Source organism: Rhinolophus hipposideros, assembly GCF_964194185.1.
Source record: "Rhinolophus hipposideros genome assembly, chromosome: 7".
NCBI classification, from domain to species: domain Eukaryota; kingdom Metazoa; phylum Chordata; class Mammalia; order Chiroptera; family Rhinolophidae; genus Rhinolophus; species Rhinolophus hipposideros.
In genome coordinates, this window is record NC_138053.1 from 8,837,950 (window position 1) to 8,849,523 (window position 11,574).

The 11,574-nt window shown below is 55.5% G+C and overlaps 1 protein-coding gene across 1 annotated transcript; it reads left to right on the plus strand.

Annotated features, from left to right (window-relative positions):
* Positions 1–1,900: 1,900 nt before the first annotated feature.
* MYL10 (myosin light chain 10) lies at positions 1,901–10,538 on the plus strand (the record flags this gene model as incomplete). Its single annotated transcript, XM_081053398.1, has 7 exons — positions 1,901–1,936; positions 2,190–2,282; positions 2,793–2,868; positions 3,782–3,886; positions 7,217–7,295; positions 10,089–10,137; positions 10,440–10,538. Exons 2-7 carry the CDS (start codon positions 2,247–2,249, stop codon positions 10,536–10,538), a joined length of 444 nt encoding a protein of 147 aa, XP_080909524.1. The 5' UTR covers positions 1,901–1,936; positions 2,190–2,246.
* Between the last annotated feature and the right edge of the window lie 1,036 nt (positions 10,539–11,574).

Below are 11,574 nucleotides of genomic sequence, written 5' to 3' on the forward strand. Positions count from 1 at the left end.
CATCTCACACACCCTCATCAGTCCCTCTTGGCCTGAGAACTCTGACTTGGCTTGACTTGGCTGTCAAGCCCCCGCTCAGAAGCCACCTCCTCTGGCAGGTGTGCCTTGAGTGCCCCAGTGACAGAGCAGCTTCTCCGTGTTCTCAGCGCCTATCCCTCCCTCCATCATCCGCTACTGATTGTCTCCCAGCTGGACTATGAGTTCCTTGGGAACAGGGATGGGGCCTGTTTTAGCTCTGGGTCCCTGGGTCTGGGCACAGGGCCTGGCTGGAGGTCAGTAGGTGCCTAATACATGTCCTGATGCTTTGAGATACGCACAAATGGGGAAATGGAGGCTCAGAGTCTGCAACTGATTTTCTTAATATCACAGAGGCTGTGAGCAGCGAAGCCAGGATTAGAGCTCAGGTCTGAGCAACCCTCTTGTGTTTTGAGGTGTTCCTTTCAGGGAGTTTTATTTTTCTAGTGGCAAATAGGGAATTCCCAAGACAGTTGGGCTGCAAAGGGTCCCAGCTGGGAGATCAGAAGGCTGGTCAGGGCCTGTTTCCCTCTGTGCAGTCCTCCCTCTCAGGGTTTCAGAATAGGGCTTGGCACACAGTAGGGCGATGTTTCACAGGATGGACGTGGAAGGCTGGGGTGAGGCAAGGATGGGTGATGCTGAGCACAGGCCTAAGGAGAGAAAGGACAGAATATTCCACAGACGGAAGTGATCGTTTTTTATTAATCAGAGGGAAATGTATATGTAATTATGTGAGATGAACTCTGCAGGGAGGTTCTTTTCTTTATGATGTCTGAAGGGATTTATAAATATTACAGAGGTTTTACAGCATCATAACGTTCTGGCTGCCCTGCCAGCCCCCTTTCAAAGGATTAGTGGAGACAAAGCACCCAGTAAAAGCTAATTATAAGTCAGCCGGGTGCTGCTGCTCCTGAAGTGAGCCCAGGCGCCAGAGGGAAGTGGGGGAGAGTGCAGGGGTGGGGGAAGTTGGATGGTGGGACAGGAGTGAGCTGGGGGGAGGGGAGACCACACAGGTACTTGAGTGGGGGCACAGGAAGCCCATGCTCTGAGGATGGGTAGACAGGGCTTGGCTGGAGGGTGGTGTAGGCTGAGATGGAGGCAGAAGCTGGGGGTGGGGGGGTGAAAGCAGGAAGCCTGTATCTGTTCCACCTCTGAGCCAATTTGGGGACTCCTTGCACATGGCTGCTGAGGGAAAGTTCCCCTCCTCAGGGTGGGTCTTGAGGACCAAGAGCTTTCAGCAAATGCCCAATAATGGACTCTTAGGCACAATGACATCCTGAAAGAAACGTGGAGACAGGAAGGCTGGCCAGAGACCCTGGAATTATTCCATGTGGGTGGTCGCCTGACTACCTGCTGGGGAATTCCCCTCTGAGCTTTGGGTAGCTATTTCCAAACTGGTCCCCACTCTGAGCTAGGCCCTGGTTGGGGCAAGGGCCCTCAGAGATGGCCAGACACAGACAAATGGAAGGGCAGCGTGGTACATGTTCTACAGGGTATGGCTGCCCTAAACTGGTGGGGAAGGAAGAATCTGAGAGCTTTAAATTGGCCTGGGGGTCAGGGAAGGCTTCTCAGAGGAGATGGCAGAGTAGTAGAGCCTGGAGGGTGAGGATTCTATTAGACGGAAGGCAGGGAAGGTGTTCCAGGTGGGGGGAACGTCAGGAACAAAAGTTGGGAGAGAAGGAAGCTCAAAGAAGGTTTGGGGCAGAGTGGGGGCACTTAGGTGGGTGGGTGTGGAAGCTCTGGGAGAGGGACAAAGGACAGCCCTTACAGGCTGAGAAGCCCCAGTGTTATCCTAAGAACACTGGGGAGGACGGCAGGAGAGGAGATGGGCCCCATTTGTGGTCTCGTGCTACAAAAGATGCCCCTCTCTGCTTCACAGCCTGGGCGCAGACCACCCACCTTCCGGAGCCCGGGGGCCCAGGTCAGGAAGCAGCTGTCTGGCCCCGTGGGGTGGGCGCTCCGCAGGCTTCTTGCCGTGAGCTGGAAAACCACCCTGCTTATCTGCAAGGCTTCATTAAGGGCTTTGTCTGTCTGTCTGCTGTGGGCTGGAGGGTGGCAGGTGTGTCATTCAGGACGGTGACACTGTGGGAAATGAGGCATGAGGGTTGGGAGGTGGTGAATGGCTGACCTCCCAAGGAAGGGGCTTCTGCAAGGCCTCCCCTGATACCTCACAGGCACCGAGAAGAGCCCGGAAAAGAACAGAAGGAGGAGCCAGCTCCAATGTGTTCTCCATGTTTGATCAGTCCCAGATCCAGGAGTTTAAAGAGGTTGGTCAGTGGGACCTGCAGCCTTTGGGAGGACTCATGTAATGTGCCTGAATCACGTGGGGGGCTGGCAAGGCACGTGGTCCTCCCTCAATCCCTGAAGGGATGATGTCACTAATCTTAGTGGCCACGTGGTTTGCCTCAGAACCTGCAGGTGTGCCTGCTGTCCTCGGGCAGTCCCGACCCCTCTCTACCTGGTCCTTTGCTTCCTGTGTGACCTTGGGCAAGTCCTTCCTCTCTGAGCCTGTTTTTCTCTCAGTGCAAGAGAGTTGCTGTGAGCATGACATGAGGGATGGGCACGAAGCCCCAGCAGTAGGAGCTCGGTGTGGGTGGGCCGTCACTCTCATGCTGGTGTCTCACTGAGCTGGATAACCAGGTGGCCAGAAGGCCATGCCCTGAGGTTCCCCGGGCAGCAGTTTGTAGGAGGACAGCCCCCTGGGGAGAGGGGTGGTTTCTGGGGAGGGAAGCTGGGTTGGGGCGTGTCGCTGGGCTTAGTGCCCATGTCTCTGCCAGGCCTTCACCATCATGGACCAGAACCGTGATGGCTTCATTGACAAGGAGGATCTGAGGGACACCTTTGCTGCCCTGGGTAAGTGACCAGCAGCCAGGGAGACTTGGGGCTTGGAGCAGAGCCGAGCCCGGGCCATCCAGAAAGAGTGAGTGGCTGTGGGCAGCCAGGACAGTAGGCACAGTGAGTACGAGGGGCTCCTGTGCCATTTGGGGGTGTGAGGAAGGAGCAGCTGCTGCCTGGAAGGTCAGAAAGTACTCCTGGCTATTTGAGGAGGACTCTCCAGGGAAGTAGGGAAGGCATTTCAGGCTCAGGAACAGGCCTGTGCAAAGGTCTGGAGTGGAAGGCCCAGGTGGGGTGAGGGGTTAAGACGCTGCGGTTGGGGAGAGGCTGGCGATGGGTGCAGAGCTCAAGGACACGGGGCTTTGGCTGCCAGGGGAGGCGTTTGCCCTATAAGGCCCAGGGAGGGGCCTGAAGGGGACCTCATGGACTGGGCGTGGGTGGGAGCTGAGGCTGGGGGAAGGGGGCAAAAGCAAGCTATGTCTGGACTGAGCTTTGAGCTCCTACAGATCTGCTTGTCCCCTGCGACCATGATGCATCCCAGAGTCCCCACCTCCAGGCAGCCAGTTGTTCCCTCCTGGAGAACATGAGCCTGAGGCCCAGGTCTTCTTGCCCCTATGCACCTCAGCTTCAGTTTCTTTGGGCCTCAGTATTCTCATCTGTAGAATGGGGATGACAAACAACTTGCTGAGGTGGTGGCAGGAGACAGTGAGGCTGGAGGCAGCCCAGTGCTGAGTGTGAACGTGCCCCATCCCGAGGTCCCCCAGCAGGTGCAAGGGGCCGTAGGGCTGAGTGGGAGGCGGGTGGATGGTAGAGCTGGGAGACTGTGCAGGACACTCGTGGTCTTATGCTCTGTTCCCTGGGCTGTCTGCAGGCATAGTCCCCTCTGACCCTCATTGTGCTCCCGGGTTTCCCCATCTCTCCCCTCCCCTAGGCCGCATCAATGTGAAGAACGAAGAGCTGGACGCCATGGTGAAGGAGGCCCCGGGGCCCATCAACTTCACGGTCTTCCTGACCATGTTCGGGGAGAAGCTGAAGGGTGAGTGAGGCCCCAGTTGCCCTGGGGAGGGAGGAGTGAGTAGGTGTGGGCAGGCTGGGCTCTGTGTGCAGATGTGCCCCCCCAGCTGGGAGCATGGTATCCCCCGCAGGAACACACACTTTCCCAGCCCTGCCTCAGTTTCCACTTCTACACCACACAGTGGGTGTAACTATAGTAACCCCGTCTTGCAGGACTGTGAAGGGCCCAGCAGGACAATTTGTGCAGCACAGGACACTGTCCCAGCCCCACCTCACTACCTCTAGGCTCGTCTTGCCTGCTCTGCCACACCAACCACGACAGGAAGTGGGGATATGGGGGGTGGTGTTCTGGAAGCTACTGTGGCCGACCCCAGTGCAACAACCAGGGAAAGCAGGGAGGGGCCTCATTCACAAGTGAGGAGACTCAGGCTCAAAGGGCTCGCCACACCTTTCCCAGATGCCCCAGCATCAAATCTGCGGAGATGGAACCAAACCCTGACTCCTGGCTCCAACCACTACACTTCCTGAGACACAGTATCAGGCCTGGGGCTTCGGGTGGGACAGGGGTCTGGGCATCTCCGTCCCTTTCTCTCTAGGCTGTGGGAACTGACTCCCTACCCCTTAGAGATGTCCCCTGGGTTCAAAGATTCCATGGTCAGAAGGAAGGGCCAGCCCGGGCTGTGGCTGTCCTGGGAGGTGGTCCTTAGAACCACCCCACCCTCAGGATGCCCTTGCCTGAGGCCCTCCCTGCCTTGGCTTGATCTGGGTTTAAGACCTAGACCCCCACTGACCCAGGGTGACCTTGGGCAAGGCTTGTCTGCTCTCTGTACCTCAGGTCTTTGTCTGTAAAATGGGCATTGTGTTAGTTTCCCAAGGCTGCTGTGACAAATGACCACAAACTTGATGGTTCAAAAATGCGGCCATGTATACTCTCAGCTCTGGAGCCTGGAGTCCAAAACCTCTCAGGAGCCTGCTCCTTCAGGGGCTTCAGGAGAGAACACATTCTTTGCCTTTTCCAGCTTCTGGTGGCTGCATCGCTCCCATCCCTGCCTCTGTGGTTCACTGTCCCAACTTCTTTCTGTCTGTCTTCCTCTGCTTCACTCTTAAAAAGACACTTGTCATAAGATTTGGGGCCCACCTGGATAATCCAGGATCATCTCCCCATCTCAAGATCATTTCTTTATATCTGCAAAGGCCTTTTTTCCAAAGAAGGTGACATATCCCGGTTCTGGGGATGAGGACATGTAGATATCATTTGGGGACCATGATTCAACCCACTGCGGGGGTGATCCTGCGTACGGCACAGATTTTATTTGGTGAAAAATCATAACACTCTCATGGGTTGTGACCTGCCGGCAAGTATGATAGGATGGTCTGGCTGCTTCTAGACTAGGAGGCCAACAATTGACCTATGACTGAATAGCCTCACCCTCCTGTGTTAGCAACAAGGAAACTGAGGGCTGGAGAGGGGCCAGGCTGTGGGCCTGGGGCTGTCCAGCTAACTCCAGAAGTGCCATTAGGCCAGACTTCGGGCAGCATTCGGGGTTATTCCCGGGACCATGACCACCTCCTGGAAGAGCTCAGATGCCTAGGGGCCAAGGGCAGGGGCATACTCCTGGGGAAAGGGGTGTGTGACTCCCGCCAGTGACCTAGTGACTTTAAAGGGAGGCCTGAAGTTCTTATTGGTCTGTGGCCAATAAGCTAAGAGGAATGACTCAGGGCCAGGCAGGGGCGTCAGGGCTGCAACGTTTTCTCATTCTCAGGGCCTCTGGAACTGGGGCTCCAGCTGAACATGTCATGTGAACTTGGCTGAGCCTGCATGCTTGGCCAGCTGTGGGACAGGAGCTGGGGCTGGGGCAGGCATTGTCTCATCCCTCTAATTGGGACGAGGACACATTGTCATAGACTTCCCAATAGTGACGGGGGAATGCAGTCATTCTGCAGCCATTTGATGAGGTTAGCAGTCCACAGAGCAGATTGGTTGTGGGGCCAGCACTGCCAGGTTTGGTCACTCTGGGCCATCCTCAGAGATGCTGGATGACCCAGACACCATCCTATCCTGGATGAGATCCCAGTCTGATGGGGGAGACATAGATGGCCCTGACCTAGTCTGATGGGGGAGACACAGCTGACCTTGACCCAGTCTGATGGTCAGGGGCACAGAGAGGAAGAACAAGCAGGGGGTTCTGGAGCCCCCAAAGAGTTGACGTCAAACCCTTTCTCTCCTTATTAGTGGGGACCTCAGGCAAGTAACAGAACCTCTCTGAGCCTCAGTTTCCTCTTTGACAAATTGGGGAAATAATACCACGTGGGTGGGTAGTGGTAGGTGAAGCTCCCTAAAACAGTGAAGCTGCAGGGTGGAGCTCGGCACGGAGCCCTCAGATGTGTTTGCGGCCATGATCGAATAATGTTTGCCTAGATCTTTACCATTAACGATACATTATCTTAACTGATCCTGAAGAGTGGGCAGCAAACACTACCTTTGTCTCCATTTCATTGGTGACACAGCTGAACCTTAAGGAAGGAAGGGGACATCCCCTGGTCCACCGTGAGTGGGGGCAGTGTGACAGAGGGGAAAGCACCAAGTATGGGTCACCTGCTGTCATTCACACAGTCTGTAAGGCCTTGGGCAAGACCCTTCTTTTTCTGGGCCTCAGTTTCCCCATCTGTACAACCAGGAGCCGGGTATTCAATGTCGTTGTGAGAATAGAGTCATTTATTCTGACATCGTTCCCCAAAGCCCATGCTATAAAAGTGCTAAAACCAGAGCCGCTCCTCCCCACTGCCCCCTCTACTGCCCCTCATGCCATAGCCTGTTGGCCCATGTGCTCACCCCTGGCCGGGACAGTCCTGCAGACCTTTCCAGTGCTACTGCCTGAGCCTTAGCCTTCGGCCCCCAGTGCAGCGCTCTTTCTCCTCCAACCACAGCCTCTTATGTACACCTTGGGAAACGCGCAAGTCCCAAAGTTGCCCCCTCAACTCATTACTCACACAGCAGCATTAGCTGCAAGAATTTCAGCAAGTCACTTAATCGCTCTGAGCCTCAGTTTCTTTGCATGTAAAATGGGGTCAATCATCAGGAGGGTTAAGCGGATAGTAAGTGCTCAGTCGGGGTCTCCATGTTCAGGGTGGCCCTGGGCCAGCGAGATTTCTTCCCCAGCCGTAGACTTCCTGACCAATTACTACGATGCTCAGGGCTTGGCTCTAACTGTGGAGTGGAAGTTGGGGAGGAAGCTTCCCAAGCCATTGCCCTCTGTAGGGGCCACGGGCCCCGCCCACCCCCAGCCCCTACCCAGCCTGTGCCCATCCTCTTCATCCTGGCACTCTCCCTGCCTGTGTGTGCTGCTTCTAGGCACGGATCCAGAGGAGACCATTCTCCATGCCTTCAAGGTGTTCGACACTGAAGGGAAAGGTTTCATCAAGGCTGATTTGTAAGTCCCTCCTTTTTGGCTTTTCTTTCCCCCAAACCTCAGGTGATAAAGGAGCTGGGGTGAGTTCCCTGTGGGTGGCATCCTCGTCTCCTCTCTGCCCAGAACTCAGCCAGCTCAGGCAGTGTCTTCCCGGGAGCCAGGAGACCACTGCCCTGCCCAGCTCAGCCATCTCTTGATGTCCCTTCTCCTCTCTGGGCCCCCATTTCTGTGTGGAAATATACAGATAGTGTGGGGTCACCAGGGGAGGGCTTCCCAGTGGCAAGGGGGGTGGGGAATGGGGGGGCCTTGAAGGGTGACTAAGGGTGCTCAGGCTGGGGCAGCAGAGTTGGTGAGGAGTGGGCTGTGGCTGGAGGGTGTCAGTGGATGTGGGTGGGGGAGACCGAACACAGAGAGGCAGGCAGGGCCTGTGTGGGGTAGCTCACTCACCAGGCCCTGGAGCTTGGCTCTGCCCTGGGGGCATATGAGAGCCTGAGAAGGAGTTAGGCAGGGGCGACATGGAGGCCAGCCTGGAGGAGGAGAGGAGAGGGTTGCCACCATCATGAAGACCTTGGCTGTTAAGATACAGGGGAGTGGACGGGTAAGTGAAACACCAGAGTCCAGTGCCAATGGGATCCAGGGTTCTGAGGAGAGGAATGGGCCAGATGGTAGCTAAGGCCTGAGTGGATACTGGCATGGAGACGAAGCCCTGGGTACGGACAAGCTAAGCTGGGGATTCATAAAGAGTGAGGTGGCTGTGGGCAGCTGTCCCGTGGGCTACTGGGCTGGCAATATGAGGGCTTGGGGTCACTGACTCCTCCTATGCCTGGCAGCCTCAGACCAGTGAGAACACAGGGCAGAGAGCCAAGAGCGGCGAGGAGGAACAGGTAGGGCGGTGGCTACCTGTCCAGGGCCAGGCACACGGGGCTGACCTCTGAGCTGTCTCTGGGCCATCCCTTCAGAGCCTCCAAGGGCTCGCAGGGCCTGTGGGTGGTCCTGGGCAGGCAAGATTTCTTCCCCAGGTGTAGACTTCCTAACCGATTACTGCGATGCCTCAGGGCTTGGCTCTGAGGCTAGTTTTGCTGCCCTGGAATCATCACTTAAGGGAGGTGGGGTGGGAGGGGGCAGGGAGGCAGTGGGGAAGTGTGGAGGGTCTGTCTTGTCTCTCACGCGTTCCCACCCCCAAAGTTGTGAGTCACTGTCACGCAGGAGACCCAGCTCGCTGCGCCATTTGTCATACCGGGGCGTCCGGCAGGGTCTCTGGTCCCGCTCCCCACATAAGAACGCAGGACACGGTAAGGCCAAAAAGGAACACCCACGGAGCCATAGGTAGGGGAATCCAACCAATATATTCTCACCAGCGGCATCCGCCTCTCTGCAATCCGCTCTTGCTAGCCCCCATTTCTTTTTTGCTAGCGTAGCCACGGCAGTTATATTAGTGGCCAATGGCTTACGGGTTACAGCTGACGGCCAACTAGCCACAGCTGCTGGCATCTGATCACAGTTGATGGCCATTTACTACCCGAGCCAGCACCTTTCTATGTGAGGCCGAGAGCCTGGAAACTGCTTTTTGGGGCTTTGTCCCCACAGTCACACACTCCCCGGGGGAGGGGGTGAGGAAGGTTTCTCCAGGCTGCATCCCTCTCCCTTATCCCTCCCTCAGGGTGTATGGTTCCCACTCCCGTCTTGGGGACCTGAGGGAGGTGCTGGGACACCTTCTGGAATAGCCTGGACCAACCCCTATACTGCCATTCACCTTCACTCCCACCACCTCGAGGTCAGGGCTGGGAGGAACCCTTTGGGGACCCTATTTGGGAATCAAAGGTGCCACCCTGGGGATGTGGGACCTGGAAGATGTGGCTGCGCGCCAGGCAGGCCACAGAGGAGGCTCTGGTTGAAACAGAGTCTGTGCAAGTCCCCAGCTTGGAGAGCTGGAAACTGTGACTGTCTTGTAGTAACGTAAATAATGGAAAATGTGCGTTGGTCCTTAGCGTGGCTTGTTGGTGCTGGCGCCACAGGAGCCTGGGTGCTCAGGGCCCGGCTCAGGCCTCTGATCCCATTCCTGCCCACTGCTTCCCTTGAGAGCCTTCTGCCGCCCCCCCCCCCATGCCCCCTCAGATCCTAAGTCATCAGTCCCTCCCGGCACAGCCTCCAATGCAGCTGCCATGCTGGTCCTCTAGGCCCAGGCAGCTCTGACCTCTGTGGGCAGCTGCCCAGGACCACTTGGGGGATAGGCCGCACGGTACCCCTGCAAATCATTACCCTTCCAGAACCTCAGTTTCCCTCTCTATAGAGGGGGCCAATGGCACTCATTTCCCATGAGTGCCGTGAGGAGAAAATAAGACGTGGGCAGGCCCCGGAGGAAGTGGACCTGGATAGGCCTTCCCACTCCTGGCTATAAGCACCTTGCACACTGCAGAGCACTAGGCAGCTGTCAGCGACCGTCACAAACTGGGAAAGAAGTGCATCTAGAACCAAGGCAAAGAGGCTGCCGTCAGTAACCTTGAAGTTGCTGATTAGTGCACGATGGGACATCAGAATGGCCCCCAAGGTCATTTCATTTGGTCCCCACCTGATGCTGGGAGGAGAGTCCATGTTACAAAGGAAGAAGCTGAGGCTCAGAGCTGAAGGGGCCCTCTGAGACCATATGGCTGTTTGGGGGCGTAGGGTCAGCCCCAGCCCCAACCTCTGCCCCCACTGGTGTCCTCCTGGGCCAGGCCTTCTCCCACAGCTCACCTCCCTCATCACCACGGGATCTGCGTGTCCACGCACAGGGCGGCCCTCCCCTGAACATGACCCTTTCTCTCCCTTGAGCAGCATCAAGGAGAAGCTCATGACCCAGGCAGACCGGTTCAGTGAGGAGGAGGTAAGCACTGGCTTTTTAGGGTGCTGTTCAGTGCCGCTAAGAGTCTTCCTGGGAGGTGCAACCCAACACTCTCAATAGTCACCCCCACCCAGATCACTCTTCTTTAGACGCTGAGATGATATCTCCCTTGACTCCCTGGATAAGAACAAGAAGGATGGGGTGGCGGTGGGTCCCTGGCCTGTGGTCTGGCCTCTGTGCCCTCCACCGCGATGCCTCGAGCTGCACTCTGACTTCCTTGGATGACCGCCTGCTCTGGCTCCCATTTCGCCCTGGTCCAGGCTGACTCCCTGCTCCTTCCCCAGGTCAAGCAGATGTTTGCCGCTTTTCCACCAGATGTCTATGGCAACCTGGACTACAGGAACCTGTGCTATGTCATCACACACGGTGAAGAGAAGGACTAGAAGATCATGAGCCTCCCCCGCAGTTGGAGGCAGCAGACACTGGGGGTGGGGGCCAGCAATGGAGAGCTCCTGAGGCCAATGTGTTTGAAGAACAGGCTCTCCTCGCCTTGTGGGTTGGGGGCAAAGCAAGAATAAATAATGCTAATAAGATCTGAGTTTTCGTGATTAATGCTCCAGCTGGAGAGAAAGCTAAACATTCCTATGTTGTTGGTTTTTCCAAAACGTTTTACTTCCCTGGCTTTGCTCACATGTTCCTGATGAGCTGGTGTTTAGAACTAATTGGCAGTTTTAACGATCCCCAGCTGGGCCACAGGACACTGCCTTCATTTATGAAGCTTTTATTGAGCATCTAGTATATGGCAGACCCAGTGCCAGTCCTGGAACACAGCAATGAGCCCGTCCTGTCCCTGGCAGGAAGATCATGCAGTGAAGAGGACACAAATCGGGGTGGGAACACAGGGGGGCAGAGACCTGGAGGGGTAGATTCAAGGGATGTCTAAGGAGTAGGCAATGAGTTCTTAAACAGGACAAACATAGCACCGACCAGGAAATGAAAGTGCATAAATTGCACTTCATAAAAATTAAAAACTTCCATTCAGCAAAAGACAGCATGAAGAACGTGAAAAGGCAAGATGCAGGGTTAGAGAAGAAATTGACAAGAATAGATCTTGACAAAGTTCTCATATCCCAAACATGTTTTTAAAAAAATCCTACATGGCAGTAACGCAAAAATAACAACCAAAACAAACAGACCAGGTAGTGACAAAAAAGGATATTCAAGCAGCCAATAAAGACCTGAAAAGATACTCAACGTCATGCCTCATAAGGGAAATACACATGAAAAATTCCATACAGTGCATGCCTACCACGGCTAAAATTTAAAAGATTGCCAATGCCAAGTGTTGGTGAGGATGTGGAACAAACTAAACTTCCATTTTGGTAGCAGGAGTGTAAAGTGGGCCAACCACTTTGGAATTACCTGCTAAAGTGAAAATATATGCATATCCTGAGCCAGCGGTTCCGTACTTAGGTATAT